General features: G+C 47.9%; 1 protein-coding gene across 4 annotated transcripts in view; it reads right to left on the minus strand.

Moving 5' to 3' along the window:
• The window catches only part of UBASH3B (ubiquitin associated and SH3 domain containing B), a 139567-nt gene that overhangs the window by 31254 nt on the left and 87308 nt on the right, over nucleotides 1-21005 (minus strand). For all 4 annotated transcript variants that reach the window (XM_038535860.1, XM_038535858.1, XM_038535857.1 and 1 more), the window contains exons 2-4: nucleotides 2632-2685; nucleotides 1693-1879; nucleotides 224-422 (exon numbers count right to left, since the gene is read on the minus strand). In XM_038535860.1, coding sequence (XP_038391788.1) covers nucleotides 224-422; nucleotides 1693-1879; nucleotides 2632-2685 — 440 coding nt within the window. The remainder of the gene's footprint in view (nucleotides 1-223; nucleotides 423-1692; nucleotides 1880-2631; nucleotides 2686-21005) is intronic.

Here is a 21005-nt window from a genome sequence, read left to right on the forward strand (position 1 = left end):
GGCAACGGATGTTCTCGCAGGAGGCTGAGCAAAATGGCAGTTGCCGTGTTAAAAAGGGAGCAAAGGGGTGAAGGAAAGGGTGGGATCCCTTGTCATGTTCTGTGTGTTCCTGCAGGACCTCCTGCCCCATCCCTCCACCTGGCCCCAGCCCACTCCTCCATACCCGCTTACCCCTTCCCTCCCCAGATTTTTGATTAACGGGGCCCAGTAGCCATCAGCTCACCTGTTTTGGATGCAGCCTCTGCAGCAAAGTCGGCGGCAAACTTCTTGAGGACCTCGGCGCTGTCTTCCTTCACGAAGAGGCCAATGAAGTTGGAGGATGTGTAGAGCTCCAGGGGCAGCGGGGCTGAGAACTTGCATTTCCAGCGACTGACGGTGGTCTGCAGGGCTTCCCCCAGGGCGTCCACCTTGCTGTCCTCACACTGGCGGGGAAAGCAAATGCTTCATTCAGAGGGGGGTGGGGGTGGAGGTCTACCTACTGGGGCTGAGCATGTGGCATCCTCCACGGTCAGAGCTGGAGGCTGACGATGCCATTACTAAACCATCACGTCTGCTCGTGAGGAGGGAGAGGACCTGCAGGCTCCAGTGATCTGGAAGTGGCTTAACTAACTGGTAGATCAAACGAGGGCCAGGGACCAACTCTTCTGTCCCACCCTGCCCTGCTGTGCTTCTGAGCCCAGCCAGGAGGCGGGACTGGTCCAGTGGAAGGGAGGAGTGGAGGAATGAATGTTCCCGAAGAGCACAGCATCCAGGGTGACGGGCGTGCTCTCCATCTCCTCCCACCATCTGTGCCGTGCCTATTCCCCTTAGATGATCAGAAGTTGACTTGACTGCCAGTCCCATGATAGTTGGGAAGAATGGGGCTCAGCTGTGATGTCATCCTCCCACCCTCTTTGGAGCACTGGAGAGAGAGAGAAAAAAAAAAAAGAGTGTCTCTAGAACTCTGAATGCTTTTGAGAAAGATCCTGGGATGACTAAGAGGAAGTGGTAATCATTTTAATTTTCCAAGTGAACGGTAGAAAGAAAGTGTTAGCAACACATTTTTACCTTAAAGAGACAGAGAAAATCTGGAAAAAAATATCTCAAAATAATCTTAAAGTCTGCTTCTTCTTGAATATGCCTGGATAAGCCACCTCTGCTCCTCCTCCACAGAGGACTGAAGTAGATGAGATGTATTGATATTTATTATAGGAGGGGAATTAATTTGGTCATTAAGGAAGCTCTGTGATGGCTAGGATGATGGATTAGGTAACCAGGGCAGGTCACAGGTCATCTTTGTTGTCTCCAGAAAGACCTGGTGAGACAGACCTGCGGACAATGTCCATGAGGCAAAGGTCACCTCCTCCCACCTATGGGCCACATTTCTTGGTCCCAGCCAATTTCCCCCCCTACAACAGACAAGTTCAGACACTGCATTAGTTTCACTGCTGCGGCTGCCCGTGCAGATCCTCACTCAGGGGGTCAGGCTTGTCCCTAGAGTCCTGAGGAACAGCCGTCATCATGATGGCACGTCACACCTGTGTGCTCTGGGCCTTACTCATTCCTCGAAGGCCCATCCAAGCCTAGGAGCCTGTGGCTCTTTCTGCCAGCTGCCTGGGAGGCTCTGCACTGTGATTCCAGGTCACAAGGACCTGGCTGGCGTATGGCAGCCAGGCTCCCCTGGGCAGGGGCTGGGGAGGGTCCGTGGCTCACCATGAAGAACTGGCAGAGGGTGATGTGGGGGAAGATGTTGTGTGCCTTGTTCTTCCCACAGATCTGCTTCGACTGCTGCCAAAAGTCGGAGAGCTTCTGTGCTAAGGGGCCAGTGGGTCGGAGGTAGAGGACGTACTCCCGGGGCAGGGGGTCATCCAGGAAAGGGTCGCCGACGTGAGAGAACAACCTGCCAGAGACAAGGGAGCCAAGCAGGCCTCGCTGGAGACCAATGGAAAGGAAGGAAGACCCGAAAGAGACAGATCCACCCTCCAAATGCTCCATACCCCAGGCCTTGCCAAGGGATGGGTTTTCATTTTTGTGCTTTAAAGAAGTCCATCCCTCAAAGCTCATACTGCATAACCAGCTCTCAGAAGCACCAACTTCTCTTGTCTATCATGCTGCATACCCACATCCCACAACTCCATAAAAAATCCTAAAGCCACTCCGGATAAACTCCAGATATCCTCAGATAAACCCCAAATCCCTTTCCAGCCCATCAGCACTGTTCCAACCCTGCCTGTCCCTACAGTTCAGCCTATAGTTAAACCCACATGCCCCCAAACATCAGGAGAGCTTCAGGAGCATAGCCTTGTGGGGTCTGCTCTGGGGAGTGATGTCATGCAAAGCAGATAGGATTTTTTTTTTTTTTTAAAGCTGATTCACCTAGCACTCACATACCTAAGGTGTATCTTTAAGTGATGAACAGGGACAGATATTGTGATAAGGGCTCTACCTTGGACACACTTTGAATTTTTTCAAACAGCTAGGGCCCGGACAGAGGAGGCAACTGGCTTGATACATGGGCTTCTGGCTCATACCACCAGCACCCCCCCCCCACCCCGCCCAGCCCATTAGAGAAAGGCTGCACATCCCTGCTCATCCACATACACTCAGAGTTAATTATATGCTATTTTCTCTATTTATTTATTTCATACCAACCAGTCACATGCTGCCTGAACACTTCTTCCTCCTGTGGATGCCAAGGCCTTTTGTCTGGAAGAAGAAATCAAATTTCTATTGTTAGTATTTTTAGCCTCCTATCAGCTTTTTTTCACTATCGTGGCAGGAGTGTGAAGTAGGCGACATCACAGCCGCCTCGCCTCGGTGGTGTGGGGGAGACACCTGCGGCAGGATCCCCACCCCCACCCCAGCCCCTAGGGTCATAGCAAGGCATATGGAAATTAGGACTTTGTAATTAATTTCCATGTAATTAGCACTCGATTTGCATGCAGCCTGACAGCCATGCAATCTATTTTGAGCAGTTTCCACATTAGAATTTTATTTTTGCTTCCCTAAAGGTTGTCATGTCTTGGTCTGTCCTCTTTCCTTTTCACCCACTCCTACTGACCCAGATCCCCTGCTGAGCAGTTTTTAAAATTTGCAGCCCCTTTGGCAAAGCACGTTAGAAAGTGGGGCTAATGCCCACAAGGACATTTACTTTGGTGCAATTCAGTGACTCCTCCCACCCACCGCCAACCGCCACCAACAGCCTCAGGCCTGGATCCATAGTCTTCCCAACTATTTTAGACCTCCCTGGGGACAAGTAGCACAGGTTGTTTAGGGCCAGAGTTGGGCCGCCATCACTCCCCCTGCTGGGGAAACGAATCAAAGCCCTATATTTACAGGAGGGGCTTTGTCATAGGAAGGTGACAGCAGTGAGGCCCTGTGCACAAGCATGCAAGTAGAGCATCTGAAATCTGGTGTCCCAGATCCAGACAGTTCTGGGTTTGCATGCAGCTCTGCTATTCATCCACTGGTTCTGCATTCATGCTTACGTTTGCTCAACGACTACTTACTGAACTACTATTTTGTCAGCACTGTGCTAGGCTCTAGGAATATAGTAGAAAATGAGACTTCTATGGTCCTGGCCCTTCTGAAATTTTTGCTCGAGCTGACATGAAAGCATTGATTATACGGATAATGACATTGGTGGCGAGTGCAATGAAGAGAAAGCAGAGGGAACCATAAGAACATAGGACAGAGACATCGAGCTTGGGTTGAGGGGTCAGGGAAGGTTTCACTGGGGGGTGACATTTTGAGTGAGATCTGAGGAGTGTAGACTCCCCTGGGCAGGGGTGGGCAGGGTGGTGGTTGTGGTGTCAGACACTCAGTATGTCTACTCCGTAGTGAGGGGTGGGCATAAGGAGCCTTGAACTCTTGCCTGACACCATGGAGGTGACCAACAAATGGCCATTCTCATCCCTTCCACCCTACAGCTTCAGGCTCCTTGGAAGAGAGGGGCGAGGGGGATGGAATTCTTTCAGTTGCTGTTGACACTCTCCGAGCACCCTTTTTTCAATGGGCTGCTGAACCCAGCTCCCCTATCTTCTGGGCCCTCTATGGAGCAACAAGAAGGGCTGGCTGGGAATCCTAGGGGTCAGATGGGCAGGACCGTCAGATCATCTGTGAGCTCAGCTTCTTCACTTTGCACAGGGGGATCTCAGGTGAAGGAAGCAAACTAACGTGCTCTAAACAGCCTGGCCGCGGTCATGGCTCTGTGACTCTGTTCCACGGCCCAAGACCAGTTAAATACCCTTTCCCCCATGAAACTCTGAGCACAAACACCAAACGATCAGGATCAAGAAATCTACACAGCATTACAGAACTAGTAAAACAGCATTACGGAAGCAAGGCTGCTGGCAGTAAGCTGACGTTATGGAGAAGCAAGACAGACGCATCTAAGCCACTCAGAACAAAAGCTGGTACAGAGGGACGGACACCTGGGTGGCTCAGTGGTTGAGCGTCTGCCTTTGACTCAGGGTGTGATCCCAGGGTCCTGGGATGGAGCCCTGTGGGGAGCCTGCTTCTCCCCCTGCCTGTGTCTCTGCCTCTCTCTGTGTCTCTCATTAATAAATAAATACAATCTTAAAAAAGAAAAAAAAAAAAAAAGCTGGTACAGAAAAGACTGGAAATCCAGGGACATCTTCCCCCAACCACTACACGCAAGCACGCACACACACACATTGATCCCACACCTGAATAAGATGTTTAATTGCTGCCACGTTGCCAGCAGTGTTTCCTTTACCACTTACTAGACAGAGGCACACATCTTAACGCTCTTTTTGAATCCAGAAGCCACCTACCCACAAAAGAATGCAAATTATGGCCTTTTAGATTAGGATCTCTGTGGAATTAAATTCAGCCCCCCCCCCCTCCAAAGGATCCATTGTTTCAAAAATTGGGAAAAGAAAAACTCATTTGTGATATAATGGGCTATTTATATATAGGATCCAATTTCTTTCTTTTTTTCCTAGGCCCTTCCTCCAGTGAAATATATCTGACTGAAATTTAATTCATTTTTTTTCCTTAAGCACTAGGAGTATCCTCTGGAAATGAAAGATCTAATTAAGTTATGGTTCCTGTAACTCAAAAGACAGGTTCTGGAGAGGGTTCAAAGATATAATTGAGAAAGATAATGAAAGGTTTGGGTGATAAGGCTCTGGTGAAAGATTAAGAAAACCCAAATTCTTCTTCCTGAAGAAGACAAGTCTGAGAAAGCTTCGATTTTACAGAAGGTTCTCGTATCTGATGTATGAGGTACGAGAGGGTCAGCCAAAGTAAAATAAGCTTTGGCTATAGCACAAAGGGCTCAAGGTAGGTACCAGAAAGAACTTTCCCACAGGAAGGTACTATAAAAATTATAGGGTATTCTTTTCTTTTCCTCTTTTAGGGGAGAAAGTTTCTAGAAAGCCATTAGTGACCTGCCTCGGAGGTATGGGATTCTCTAGGCAGGCTGGTGGGAGGAGGAATAAAATCACCACTTCTCCAGGGTCACAAGCCACAGGCAGAGCTCTGCTGCTCCTCCCCGCACCGCCAGGCTGACAGTGATTTGGGGGGAGTTTGTTCCCAGAACTCTGCCCACAGAACAGACTGAACAGGGGCAGCCGCAGAACACATCTCCCCCCTCCACCCCGTGGAAGGAAGACTGTTGCCATAGTGCTCCCACCTCCACGGGCCCATCGATGGGGCCAATGCCAAGAACAGCGGGGTTGGGGGAGTGGACCCCAAACACCAGGCTGAGCCTGAGCATCTGCTACCCTCAGAGTGACTCAGAAGTCGGCCGACCTCTAGCAAATAAAGGCAGAGTGTCCCTTTAAGCTCAAAGGCCAGTGGTCCAGCCACCATAGCAGCTGATTAGTCAGATGGGACCTTCGTGGCTAGAGACCCTGGGGCACCTGGGCTGCTACAGCTGTTACTAGGGGACCCACATTTAATCTCTGACCTTGCTCCTGACCTTCCCAATTACGTCTAGGGTTCATTCTTGACAGAAGGTGGGAGAAGAAGAAGAAGAAGAAAAAAAAAAACAATGCAAAATCTGATGTCCTGCTAATGGTGGGGAAAGAACAGCACCAGTGAGATCAAAGCAACAGCTCCTTGAAAACTCAGGCAAGCAGCTGGGTGACATTAGCCCAGGTGGGAGAAACCAGCAGCACCCACCGATGGCTTTGCTTCCCTCGCTCTGCCTGGGTTCCCTCCCACTGGCTGCTCTTAGCTCTGCTGAATTTTAGGTTCCAGGTTGCTCTGGCCCATCACGAGGGTCACAGAGATGCCCTCAAGTCTGAACAAGGGCTGGAAAGGAAAAATCTCATCCCCATTTGCCTAAGACAGAGGGCATTCTTTCCTCCCTCCTTCACTTCCACCCCAGGAACTCTTACTGGGAAACCAAATGAAAACCATAAACACAACCAAGGATTGAGATCAGAAAGCTACAGTCAATGAAGTTTGACTGGTGGGTGTCCTTTTGGAGACCATCACCTCTGGGGTCCCATGGTTGGGTTTGGCCCCATACCGAGCCCAGCAGGATCCCTGCTCCCTCCCAGATTCACAGGTTTTGAGCTTGACTGGGATGTTCTGTTTAATTGTCATGCAGGCTGGTTTTCTCTGCAACCCCTCTGGCTCTCTGGGGGTTCCACTGTGCCCTCTGACCCCCTGGGTAGTTCGGGTTCCTCTCAGCCAAACACCAGCTGTATATCAGGCACTGTATTGGCACTGGACATATGAAGAAGAGGAAAGGGGGTTTCCGGGGCTGAGGTTCTTAAATTGTATCCCGAGCTACCCTAGGTTGGGACCCTACAGCAAACTGCAAGAGGTGCCATGGAATATTCTCAATTTTTGAGGGAAATCTAGCAAACTTCATCATCTGTCATCCCATAAGCTTGAGAGTTAGTTTCACTATTAGCTTGTGTTGCATTCTTTCCTAGTAAAACTGGGATTTTGCAAACCGCCAGAATAAAAAGTGCCCAGAGAAAACCAAGGTGGAACAGGAGAGGAGAGTGCAGTGCCCAACCTGATTCTAGGGTTTGAACAGTTGTACAGTACCCGACAGACACACACATCCCATTAATAAGTAGTTGTGGTTATTTAAGAGTGAAATAAAAAATTATTTTTCTTTCAATGTTGTGTATTTTTCACATGCCCTTAAGCTAGAAAGGGGTAAATACTCATTAAGTTGTTTGGATCTAACTGCTAAATAAACCGAACTTTTAGGTATTTATGTTGCCTACGTGCTCAATATAAAAATGACCGAGCTGCTGAAGGTGTTGTAAACTGAGAAAATGTGGGAATCTGTCCTAGAAGAAATGACGTTGGCCAGGATCTTAAAAGCGCTCTAATGCTCTAAGGCGGGGGGGGGGGGGGGGGGGAGGGAGAAGGTGCTCTAAGAGCTGGCTAGAGGGGAAAAAAGGGCAGTGGAAGTGGAGCAAATAGCAGGAGCTAAGACAAGAAGACAGGGAACTCAGGGAAATTAATTTGGTGATGCTAGAAAAAAATGGTAGACCTAGAAGAAGTTTAAAGAAGCTTAAAAAGTAGGTAGGGGAACAGCTCACAGGCATCTGTGCTGCTTGAAAGAGCCTGGATCTACCCATTGGGAAATGATGGGAGGGCAGTTGAAGAGGCAAGATCAGATCTGCATGTGAGGGGTGGCTCTAAGGGAGGTGAAAGTATACCCCTAAGGCTGTGTGGAAGGCCTTGGCAAGGATCGGAAGGGGGACGTTGAGAGGTTGAACCAGAATGATTAACGGGAATAGTAGGAAAATGTTTGGATCGCTGATTGAACAAAGCTTGAATGTCTGTGTGGGATGAGTGAGCGTACAGTACAGACAGGTCTGGGCTGGGGTGAGCATCAGCAATTTCCGTTACCATTCTATGCTGATAGCTAGACCCCGTATCATTGCCAGACACCGCTTCTAGTTGTGGGAACCAGGCTCCAGAAGCTTCTTCTGTTACCTAACCTATGATTCCTCGTCTCTTTCTGTTTGTAAGCCAGACATTTCTTTTAGGCTATGCAGTGAGTCCCTATTTGCTGTCTAAGGAGTACCTTCAGCTCCCAAATCACCCAGTACTGACATCAGTAAATACTCAAGGCATGCCTGGCTCAGATAGACCAGTTGGCCCAGACTCCCAGGTTCTCCAGGGTGGCTCATCTCTATGTGCCTTCGGAAGACAGTCCTCCCCCTATTTTCTTACACTTGACAGAACTCAAATATCTGACACCTGAATCAAAAAACAACAAGCAACATATATACTAAGAGAAAAGGAAACATACTCCATCAAAGCAATAAGACCTTGATTCAGTTAAGTCGAGCATGCCAATCACTTGAAGTTGTTCTGTCCTTGACTTTGGATTGTTGACCAGCACATACCTGTGGCCTCCAGAGTGTGTTTGCCCTATGCTTTGGTTCTCTGTGACCAAAAACTTAATTGTATCAGAAAAGAGAAGATGAGAGGTCAAGTCTGCAATCCTTCAAGTGGATGAAACTCCCCATGCAATGAAAATTAGATCTTTCATGTAGCTAAGACGATCGCAAATATTAGCGACATTTAATGCTCACTGTAGGACTTTAAAAAAAAAAATGTTCTCAACCTCCAGGATACCAGTTGTTAAATTTTCTACATCTAATACTTTGAATTCAATTAAAAGATGACCTAATTAATCAGATTCCTCATTCTCTTTCCTCAGAGTTAGTTTAATGATCTACACCAGACTGGGGAGTGCACATAACTTAGGTAGAACCCAACTTCTATTTTTCTTGGTTGGAGAGTCCAGTCATATCAAGGGGCCACCGGTCCCATTAAACGGAGTTGAGGGATTCTTCTAGGGTGTTGAGAAATAGACATCGTTTTGTGACGTGGTTTTAGGTAGAAATATCAGAGGCTTTTATTGTGTTCTATGGAGAATTGCCGGCTCAGCACAGACCTTCTTCACAGGAGGATTTGAGGTGGGTTAACGGCCTGCCTGAGGCTGACAGCTCTCCTGAGAACACAGGCAAGCAGGTGATCCTGTATCTCTTTCTCCAGTAGAAAGGAGAAATTCATTAAGTCAATAATGATTGGAGGCCTTCCATGCACCAGGTACTTCACAGACTTAAACCTTCATGAAAAACGGTGAAACTGGTATCGGTAAGAAGCCTCCCTGGCCTGGGCAGCTCTTGCCTGATGGGTCAGCTGTCTGGTCATCTCTGCAGTTGTCCCAATCCAGGGGCTGGTTCTGGAGGCTGTGGCTAAGTTCTGAATCAGTGAAAGGAGTATACTAAATAGTTAAAGCTTTGAGCCTATAGCCCTGGGAAGCATTTCTGCCAACTGCCTCCAAGCTTCTTTTCTCTAGAAACCCAGGATGAAGTGGCCCCTACCCCTCTTGTTGGATATGATCATGGAGATCTGTTCCCACCTATGGGTACCTTCCAGGTTGGAATGGGCTTTCTTGGCAGAAAAGGGAGTTGGAGATGTTGAGAATATTAGCGTCTGCCTTCCTGTGCATTTACCTCAGGTCAATCAGCAGAGACCTTCCTTCTTTTCCTTCAAATAAAAGTGAGTAAAACGGAATCCATTCTCTGAAGAAGAAAATCTAGACAGGAAGAAAACTTTAATGACTAAAAAACAAAATCCAAAAAATCCCTGCTAATTTAAAAAGGAGAAGCTCCCCCTATTATCATTCCTCTATGTATCAGAAATGATTTGCTTCTTGGGCTTTTGCTTAATACCCATTCCTCTTGGATTCTAACTTTCTCCTCTGGTGAAGGTTTGGTCAACTGTAACCAGCCTGCTTCCTCTTTCTCTCCTGTTGGGTTGGGTTGTTCCAGGGATGGAGTGTCGCCTATGCGCAGGGCAGTAGGATGTGAGGATGGAATGGACACAGAATACGGAGCTGACATGAGTTGAGGCCAAGGACGGGAGATGCTTACAGACCACCCAACTTGATCCCCTGAATTCACATACAGCTCTTTTCATCCATCACTGACCATTAATCAAGACTTCACTTTCTGCCATAGTTACCCTCTCAGCTACTAGTGGCCTATAAGATCCATATAGATCTAGTCCCACCTTTAACTGATGGTCAGAAGAAAAATGAATATTGGGGAACATTTGAGGAATAGCTAAGAGCCACACAAGCTAAGGTACAACAGAGGTGGTATTTTAGCCAAACCTTCTTGGCAGAAGTAAAATCAAGGACTGGTCAAATGCTGTGGCCCTAGTGGGTCCCTGCAGGAGCTGAGACATGGGCATGGGTTTTCAGGTGCTCTTTCCTCAAAGGAAGTGATTTCCCAATTTGATGTTTTAGTTTTTCGTCTTCAAAGAGAAAGTGATGAGCGCCCATGCAGGGAGGTTAGAAAAGAAAGATGGGACATCTATAGAGTGTTGTGAGGTCCTTGGCAGCAACCATAAGTAATAAACAGGGGTTCTGTGCTTGCAAAGGATCTAGATTCCTCCTTATGACCAGATAAGGCTGTACTACTTTGAGGATGTACCCTTGAAGGAATCTTAGAGACCTTACAGACCGTAAGGGGAATCCTACTGTGTTTCTGGATGACCTAATGGACCATGTGCTCCAAAATTTCTTCCATGTATCTGGATTTTTTCCAACTGGGCCCAAATTCATGCCACCTTTTCTGTACTTGGTAGAGTTGGCCACTCTTTCCTACACAGCAAAATAACATATTCCATCACTTTCACACAAGCAATCCCAGTTCCTTTTTTTTTTAATTTAAAAAATTTTTTTTAGTCACCGAGGCCAGCGAGATAGGTTTGCAAGAGGCCAGGTGGTTCAGTTTAACCTCATCTCTGAGGTCTCTGCCTCCTGTGGCCTCCTCCCCATGAAGCTGAGAAGGCCAGTGGAGAGGCCCGTCAATAAACATAAACCATAATGGCCCTCCCCATTTCCTTTGGAGGAAATGAACCTAATGGAGAAAGATATATTGATCATAAAGACCGAATTTCAGAACCAGTCTCCTGGCGGTGAACCCTTTCAGCGAGCAGGGGCTAATGGCCTATGCTTTCAGCTGCTGGGGCCTGTTGCAGAGCTGCACATCTAACAATCAATGGCATATCAAGCCTACCAGGGGGGCTGGGGACGCTACCACCAAAAGGCTGGCCAACAGGAAGGAAAATGCTGTGGGCTTTTTTTTTTTTTTTTTTTTTTTAATAAAGCTAATCAGAGAAGGGGGGAAAAAGTGCTTGAGCTATTTGGGGGCTTTGAGAAGGCTTTCCAGTTGAAGAAATCCAACCTGTGGTGACGCCCGTCTCTCTCTTCTCTCAACAAGACTATGTTCCAACCCATAAAGAGCCTATTAAGCAGCCCTCCTCGGGGGGTGGTTAGCAGGGAAAATGCTGTGTAGGTTCCCCGATGTTTTTATGTGGCAGGGCCCAGCAGCCCATATGGAGAGACCTTGTTTTGTTCTTTCTAAAAAGGGGCTGGAGCTCTGGCCTCTGCTGCAGGGAGGCAGCAGTTTGTAATTGGGAAACCAGCCATTAGACCATGGGTGGTGACATAATAAAACACATTTCTTTCTGCTTCTGTTATAAGTCTCCCTAGGATCTAGACAATATCTTTCCACCCCCCTCCCCCACCAAAATCAATGAGCTTTTGCACAGAGACACATGTAGAGTGTGTGTAGTGTAAAAGGCATACATTTTTGGGAGCCAAACCCTTACTAGTTATGAGACTATGGACAAGTTAATTATCTTAAGACTCATTTTCCCAGTCTCTTAAATGCAGGTAACAGTACCTAATTCATAAGGTAAGATGGTTCTGATTAACATCCCTATCAGATAATTTGAAGAGCTCTGTGCAGCATACGGCATATAGTAGGCACTTAAAAATTACACTGCACACATGCCTATGTGTGTTATCTAACGATCTTTGCAATTTTCCTAGAACAGACAGATGTATGTTCCATGCTAATAGGTATATCCCAAGACTGGGCATCAGAAAACCCAGATTCGTTCTCTGCTAAAACCATCGAAAACCACACAGCACGGTCTTGAGGAGTGTATGGGATTTGCAGCAGGAGGGAAGATTTCCTCCAGATAAAAACACAAGAAAAGGCGCAGAGGGGAAATCAGCTAGTGACGTGTGACTATTGTAAAGGAAGTATGCAGGAGAGAGGGACACCACCCAGATGGTCAGGAGGTGGCCAGGGGAGTTCAGGTTAGATCAGGAGGGAAGGTGGAAGCACCTGGGTGGCTCAGTGCATGATCCGGGTCCCTGGGATCAAGTCCCACATCGGGCTCCCCACAAGGAGCCTGCTTCTCCCTCTGCCTATGTCTCTGCCTCTGTGTGTCTCTCATGAATAAATACAAATCTTAAAAAAAAAAAAAAAAAAAAAAAAAAAGATCAGGAGGGAAGGTGAGAGTCAGCTCTGAGCACCAGAGGGACAGCCCAGAGCAGGGGGTCAACAGTTGTCATGCCATGCACTGTGGGGAGGCTGGCCAGGGTTCCCCGTTTTCCTCGAAGATCCTAAGTTACCAGTGCTGTCCTTGGGGTTGCTGAGTGGTACTCATCCCTCCCTGCCTAAAGTACTTCCCAAGGGAATAGAATAACAGTTCCAAAAGTTCAATCCCTCATACCTGCTGAACTAGGGCTATTCCCCAAGAGACAGGCTCAGAAGAAGTTACCTTTGTTTTGCCCAAGGACAACACAGTAAGCCAGGGACACGAGGCTCCCAGACCCAGAGCAAATGAAAATATGAATGTTATAGTAAACAGTTGGCACAGTCCACTGACATAATAGGTGCTCAGTAAATATGGCCAGGATTCATATTTTTAGGACTATCTCCCTCTCCAGGAACTTTACCATTTTTGCCTGATTTCACACACTTTTCCTCCCCTAAGAGATACCTGACAATGGAGCGTGGGTTGGTGCCTCACCTAGCCACTTGGTTCAGCTCCACAGTTAAGGCAGCAAGGCTCAGGCTGTGCTCAGCCCAGAAGATTCTGTTTTTAGATTATGGGTTCTATAGAAAACCATGGAAATCAGGCACCCCTGGCAGGCAGTGTCTGTTGTGCAGAGTCTCTGAGTCCCTGCAGAGGAAAGTCCAGCTGGTTGAGGGCAAAGATGTCACCAGATAAAAGAGGGTGTGTCCCCATGGGGCACTGGAGAAGGCGGGGGGGTTAATACAGAACCACAGTGAGCCCCCAGATGCCTTTCTGGCTGGCAGGTGGGTGCAGAAGTGTTTCAACATGCACGGAAGGCAGGAAAGCTTTTGCAGGAAGGTCCAGAGCAGCAAGAAGGCAGTGACTGCCCTCAGGGAGGCAGGACATGCCCAGGAAAAGGATGGAGCTCACTGATAAAAATGGTGTGTAGTACCAGCATCACCATAGTGAAGAAGCTTTTAAGACTTCTATGTAATCACTCCTGGATCCTCCTAACAGCCCTGAGAGGCAGGCAGATTATTGTTGTTGTTTTTCTGTCATAGAAGAGGAAAAGGAGACAACAGAGGGGTGAAGAGATACATTCAGCTGTGTAGGGCGGAACTGGGACTGCGGCTCGGGCCTACTGCTCCTGGTCTGGAGCTCTGAGGTATACCCGGGCCTCAGGGGGCAGAGGAGTGGGAAGGGTCTGTGCTCTACCAATGAGCAGGTGGGATTTCAAACAGAGAGGGTGTAGCCCCGCTCCCCACCTCCCACCAAAGGGATCTGGGAAAAATAGATGAACATGAGGAGTCAGGGCACCTGGGTGGCTCAGTGGTTAAGCATCTGCCTTCGGCTCAGGGCGTGATCCTGGGATCCCAGGATTGAGTCCCGCAGGGAGTCTGCTTCTCCCTCTGCCTATGTCTCTGCCTCTCTCTCTGTGTCTCTCATGAATAAATAAATAAAATCTTTAATAAAAAAAAAGAAAGAAAATGAGGAGTAATTTCAGGTGTAAAAGTCATTTGTTTTCTTCTCCTATTTCCACTTCCCTCCTCTTTAAAGTACTAGAATTGCCTACAAATACTTAAACATGGATGATTTTTAGTGCTTCAAAATTGTTTCAGCTCGAAGCTGCAGAAGAGGCTCTGACTCAACACTGGTGGATCAGAGGAAAGAGCACAGACCAAACAGAGCCATTGTCATCATTTTGAACCTCTTCCCGTAAGTGCTGTACTTGCTAACAGGTACTGAGTTTACTAGGAAGCAAGTGCTGCACTAAATATTTTAAATATAAATGATCTCATTGGCTCCTTACTCAACCCTGTGAGGCTGGAGCCATTATTTCCCTCACTGAACAAGGCTTAGCGAGATTGTAGAACTTGGTCCAGGTCCATCAGCTGAAAAGAGTAAGGTGTGTTGTTCAAGTGTGTGCTCAGGCCACTGGGTCACATGTCCTCCCAAGCGGATGGAGGTTGGCACCAGTGGTGGCTGCTGTTTCTGGATCATGGTAAGGTGAAACACGGTGACATTTCTGTAAAACCCAACACCTAGGGTGCCTGCGTGGCTCAGTCAGTTTAAGCATCTGACTCTTGATTTCGGCTCAGGTCTTAATCTCAGGGTCATGGGATTGCCATGGGATTGCCACACTCAGCAAGGAGTCTGCTTGAAGATTCTCTCCCTCTCTTTCTCTCTGTGCCCCCCAAAATAAACAAATCTTTTTTTTTTTTTTAATAAATCTTAAAAGTACCTATTATGTGCTGTGCAATTTACAGGGATCTTATTTCATCCTTAAACCAGTTTGGTGAGGTCAGTATTATTGTCTCCATGTTATACATGATGAAACACTGATGTAAAAAGATTAAGAACATCGTTCAAGGCATACAGTTAGTGACAGTCCTGGGATCAAAACAGATCTTATTTAATTTTTTATGAGAACATGATATTTAATTTCTTTTGTAGACTAGCTTCCTTGTACGTACTTAGGCTAACACTAAGTGAATTGCTATTCTCTACACATTCACATTTCCTGGAAGAAAGAAGCCATAAATGTTGTCACTTAGTGGCAGAGGCAGGGCTAAGAATAAATAGCCTAGACAGAAAATCCAGAATATAATATAGTTATCAAGAATAGAGACTCTGGTTTTCTGTTTCTGAGATTTTTTTCCCCCTAAAGGCCTTAGCTGAATCCACAGGGTTTGATATTGACAGATGTTCATGAAATAAATGATTATACATATGATTACAATTGCCAGTTGGCACAGCCACATATGCAAAACTGATGCCCAGTAAGTTTCATCAACTATTAAGTTATTTCACAATGATGTGATCAAACCTCTTTATGGCAGGTTCTGATCAATATGTGGTTCACGGTCGCTCAGCACATCAGTGACAAAGCCCAAACTGAACTCCCTCTTCTGACTTCATGTGAGCTTTGTTTCCAACAAATTGTACTGAAATAAGGTCAGAACAGGCCCTATTTTCAAACTCATATGCTAGTCCCCCCCACCCCCTAACTGCCCCTCATCTCTCCCTCCATCGAATGAGGTCAGTTTCAAAAGGAGTCTATGTGGGTAAACAACACTGAGCCCTGAATTTGAAGAACACGAGGGTTTCCTACCAGGAGGGTGAGTTATTATCATGGGATTCTTGGGTAGACTTTGAAGCAGAATATAAGGCAGAGGGGCACCACTGAGTCTTACAAGTGTCCCAAACTCCACCAGAGCAAATCTCTCCCAGATCAGATCCCATTTTGCTGACTGCTTCTTTCAAGAGATTCGTGGAGATTAAAATGCAAACTAGAAAAAGAAGTGGACAGTCTCAGAGTTTGCCGAATGAAGTGATGGCCAATATAGTTATATATGTGACGTAAAGGGGCAAAAAGAGGAGTCAGTAAGGGTTATAGGGATTTAGAGCAAAGGCGATTGGCTACTGTAGACACCTGCTGCCATCCAGGGTCCAATATAGAACATCCCCATCTGATTTGTAAAGATCTTCATCTCCAAGAACACGTATAAACTCCCTACCATGCATGCCAAGCCCTCCATGGACTCCGCTTCACTCTCAAGTACTTTATTCTCTGACTCCTGTCTCACACTTAAACCTTTTTTTTTTAAATTTTTTAAAATTTATTTATGATAGTCACAGAGAGAGAGAGAGAGAGAGAGAGAGAGAGAGAGAGAGGCAGAGACACAGGCAGAGGGAGAAGCAGGCTCCATGTACCGGGAGCCCAACGTGGGATTCGATCCCGGGTCTCCAGGACCGTGCCCTGGGCCAAAGGCAGGCGCTAAACTGCTGTGCCACCCAGGGATCCCACACTTAAACCTTTCTCCTGTTTGTTCCTTTTTCTACAAGGCCCATTCTACCGTCAGTTATCTGGCGCCTGCCTCCTATCCTTCACCTACTCCATGTATGGTTTATATCCTCCGGGAAGTGGCCCTCAGACTGGTCTGGCCCCAAACACTCTGTATGCAACTGTATCATTGCACATTCCACATTTGATTTAAGTGATTCCACATTTGATTTAAGCGATTCCACACTTAAGTCTTCCACAATAGACTGTGAGCTACTTGAAGAAGAGACCATTACTTGTTTTCCTTGTAGCCCCAATAGTTGACATGGAATTTGGCATATAGTAGGTTTTATTAAAAAAAGATTTATTTATTTATTTGAGAGAGAGAAAGAGAGAGCACGTAAGAGCGTGGGGGGTGGGGGGAGCAGAGGGAGAGGAACAAGCAGATTCCAAGTGTAGCATGGAACCAGGCGTGGGGCTCGATCCCAGGACCCTGAGATCATGACTTGAGCTGAAATCAAGAATCTGACGCCTGACTGAGCCACCCAGGTGCCCCACAGAGTGGGTCCTAAATAAATTTTTTAAAAAGCGTGAACTTCATGAAGACGTTGAAGGCAGAGGGGCTCTAAGGTGACACCCTAGTAATAATCCTGCCTTCTACTATTCACTCTTTTGTGCACTCGTGTGCAGATGAGACCCAAGACTTAGAACAGGCAAAGGGGATGGTGCCACTCCCGTGATTGCACCATGATACTCATAGAAGACTCTACGTGACTTGCTCCCTGGCCTTGACGAAGCAGCGTGCTATGAACCACTTATGGAGGGAGGAAGGTGGTCCCTAAGACCGGAGAGCACCTTCCAGCCAATATCCAGCAAAAAAAAAAAGCTGGGACACTCAGTCCTACAACCAAAAAGAAACAAACTCTGTCAGCAACCTGAGTGAAGGGGGAGGAGCATCCTGGTGAAGCTTCCCAAGGAGGACCCGGCCTGCCCAACAGCTTAATTGCAACCAGACTCTGAACAGAGAACTCAGCCAAGCCCGGGCTCCTGGTGGAGAGAACCGGTGAGAAAGATAAATGTGTGTGTTTCAAGCCACTAAGTTGCTAGTGCAGAGTAATAGAAAACTCCTGGATGCCCAGCTTTTCAGGAAAGGGGAAATAGGAAGCAAAGCAACACCCACCCCTGGAGCCTCTGCCCTGGATCTAAGTTTTTAGCGACACCCGTTTCCTTGGCCTCTTTATGCAGGAATCACTCCTGGACAAAAGAAGACCGGGCACCTATTTGGAAGTGTGGCTTCGAGTGCCTGGCCTCTCAAAGGTGTGTGGGTGTCCAACTGAGTCTTGGTGTCTTGGCCTAAGAACACCGATTGAGCGCTGGCTGCTGCGAGCTGGTGAGAGCAGCCTCAGCATCCGGGAGCGATGCAGGCATCCAACCAATGCAGGAGGGAGGGCTCAATCCCAGAACTAACTGACCTGATTCCTTCCCCTTAAATACTCCTCATCTCATTCCTGCCACCGCTTACACCTGATTTAGATCATTACATGGTCTTGTCTGTGATAAGAGTCACAGACTGGTACATAAGGGAGACGGTAAACTGAATTGGCCTGGACACAGACTCGGAGTTAGACAGAGTGGGGGTGGGACCTGCAGCCGCTGCTCGACGGATGTGAGACTCTGGGGGAAACGACCTAACGTCTCCCTCAGCTCAGCCCCCTAAGGTCCCCAGAGACTCAATATCGAGCCATTATGGTCATGGGAATGGCAGAAAGTGGCTAGCTCGAGGTCTGTGTTCCCTGGCACTGGCTCCCCTGTGACCCCGCTGACTGCCTTCTCCAGCTTTCCATGCTAAGAGGGTAAGCGGGCTTTGGGATTCTCCTGGATGGTGTCCTTCCCTAAGACGAGAGTCCCTGGCTGGTGCCTCAGAGGTTTGTACTGTGGCTAAGATCCTAGGAAATTCCACCTGCCTGTGTCAACACTGCTGAAAAATTAGGCTGAATTTCCTCAATGACTTAGTCCTCCCCCTTCCATGCGGGTGCTCTCTAGGGCCCAAACGGGACTTTACCAAACTCTCCAGCCACCCATCTCTGTCCCCCCGCTCTACCCCAGGCCCCAGGCCCCCTTGCCACTCGGTCCTGCCTCCTGGGCCTCAGCTCTGGGAGCTCAGAGAACCTAGTATCACAACGAGCTTTGGAGAGCAGTAAACACCCTGCCACCTTTGCTTGTCCGGGGACCCTGAGAAGTCTCATTCAAAGGAGTGGCTGAGTATGGTTTTTGGGGGTGGTTTTTTTTTTTTTTTTTTTTTAAATAAGATCTCAGGGCACCTGCATGGCTCAGTTGGTTAAGCATCTGCCTTCGGCTTAGGTCATGATCTCAGGGTTCTGGGATAGAGCCCCTCATCGGGCTCCCTGCTCAGCTGGGACTCTGCTTCTCTCTCTCCTCCCTGCTCCTGCTTTGTCTCGCGCTATCTCTGTCGCTGTCTTCTTTCTCTCAAATAAATAAAATCTCTTTCAAAAATCTAAAAAATAAAAGTAAGATCTCTTACTTCCCATGGGGCTTCTGAGAGCTTAGAGCCCTTATGCCTCCTGAGCCTTTGGAGAGAAGGAAAGAGGGACCTAAAGGCAATTGTTAATTTTACATCATGGATAGAGACCATGCAGCGAATTCATCGAGTATCCCACAGCTTGGACTATCCAGATTCACCAGATGTCCACTCACGCTCAGGGGGACTGACACGACCCTGAGCATGACCACGCATGTGTGTATCAGCGACTTTGCGATACGCTAATAGCTTATGCGTTAAGATACAATATTTAAGGGGGCACCTGGGTGGCTCAGGGGATGAGCGTCTGCCTTCAGCTCAGGTCATGATCCCAGGGTCCAGGGATCGAGTCCCATGTCAGGCTCCCTGCAGGGAGGCTGCTTCTCCTTCTTCCTACATCTCTGCCTGCCTCTCTCTCTCTCTCTCTCTCTCTCCCTCTCTCTGTCTCTCATGAATAAATAAATAAAATCTTAGAACAAATATACAACATTTAGGCTGGTCAGAGAATTTCAGGGTTTTAAGATTGGATCACTTCTTCCAACCATCTCGTGTTACAGAGAAGGAATGAGGGTCCCTCGAAGTAAGTGACTTGATAGGCACAGGAAGCTGGGTTTCCTAAGGCCCCACATTGTGCTCTTTGCACCTTACACTGCTGTGTCTTTGCCTTTTTTTGCATAGATTGTGATGATTAATTTCCTTTGATCTAGTGCCACTTCCTGAGCAGGTGCTAATTTGTCGAGAGCCTTCCCCGCCCCCCCCCCCCACCCCTTCACAGGGAGCTGGGTCAAGAGACCACCTGTTGGCCTGCCTTGGGCTCCACAGCAGGTCGCTGCCCGGACCTCCTGACCTCTTGACTTCTGCACCCTGGTCACCCCAGGCCCTACCCCGGCCCTCCACACTGGGGCACTGCAGCCTTGGAGAACCACCGTTGATGTGAAGGCCGGAGTGTGCAAAGAGCTAGCTGAACATGCCCCCTTCCGTGGGCTCGGGGGACGAGATGCGGGAGATAAATGGTGTGCCGTGGGGATGAGGCAGGAGAAGGAAGCACTGCAAGGCCTTGTCTGACACTGGCCTCGGCACCTTTGCTCACATTAACAGCACCTTCCTTAGCTTCAGGGAAGGTCTTCCAGGTAGGCTTTAAAGCTAAGGATGCTGAAAAGCTTGGTGAGGGAGGCAGATAAACACTAGGGTTTAGGGTTATGGACATGCAAGAATCCAGTTCAGGGGTGCCTGGGTGGCTCAGTGGTTGAGCACCTGCCTTTGGCTCAGGCCGTGATCCTGGGGTCCTGGGATCGAGTCCCACATTGGGCTTCCTGCAGGGAGCCTGTGTCTCTGCCTCTCTCTCTCTCTCTGTGTCTCTCATGAATAAATAAAATATAAAAAAAAAAATCCAGTCCAGTCCCAAGCTCCAATTGAGACATCGTCCTGTGACGATATAGACCTGACTCATCTCTGGGTAACTGCATGGGTGTTTCAAGGCCAACTGTGTGAATTTTTCACACAGTTCATTCTTCCTGCCACCTTCAAATGTCACCCCTGACTGCAGCCAGCCTTGAGCTTTCTTACGCCGACATGTGGTAGCGCTCCTGCCTAAATGTCAGGCTTGATTCCTTCTGTCTGAATTAAGCAACTCTCTTCCCTTCACCAACTCATGAATCACCCAGGGACACCTGTATCCTATGTCCAGCGTCCTCCGTGGTGACAGGGAGAGGCTCTCTGCACTGTTGGGCTACAGTGGGTTCCTGCAATTAGCTCCAAACCCAGGGAAATGACAATCAAATTAACCAATGAGCAAAAAACCAAAAGCAGTTTATAATTAACTACCTGTGTTTAGACCAGTTTTGTCTGTAACCATAGATTTACAAAAGTGCTTTTTGGTCCTTGTCCTTTTTTCTAAATATAAATCCAGTCTTAAAATCCTACTTCCTTGAGCCTAACGGCTGAATTGACCATCCCCAGCTCAGAAGAGGATCCTCAATGACTCATTTCCCCCTCCTGCCTGATAAGCCTTCCCTCCGAGTGGGAGGGAATGGTCAGGAGCTCAGGGTTGAGAACCACTTTGGCATTATTCAGCAGCAGAGGGCATGTCTTTCTCGGCAGAGAACACTAGACACTGTAAGCACTTCTGGCAAAGCCCCTGGTGCCAGACCGTCACTGCGAATGGCCACACTCTGTAACCCTAATTGCTTCCCCTCGACCCATAGCTTGATCCTCACTTTCCTTTAAAATAACAAAACGTTCAGGCCCTTTCCACAGAAGGCCAAACGTGAAAGGGTCAACTGCTATCTGAGCTTATCTGAGTGTTTTAATGGGCAATGTGTGACATCAAGAAGCTGGGAGGGGATGGGGTGCCTGGGTGGT

Source organism: Canis lupus, chromosome 5 (assembly GCF_011100685.1).
Source record: "Canis lupus familiaris isolate Mischka breed German Shepherd chromosome 5, alternate assembly UU_Cfam_GSD_1.0, whole genome shotgun sequence".
Taxonomy (NCBI): domain Eukaryota; kingdom Metazoa; phylum Chordata; class Mammalia; order Carnivora; family Canidae; genus Canis; species Canis lupus.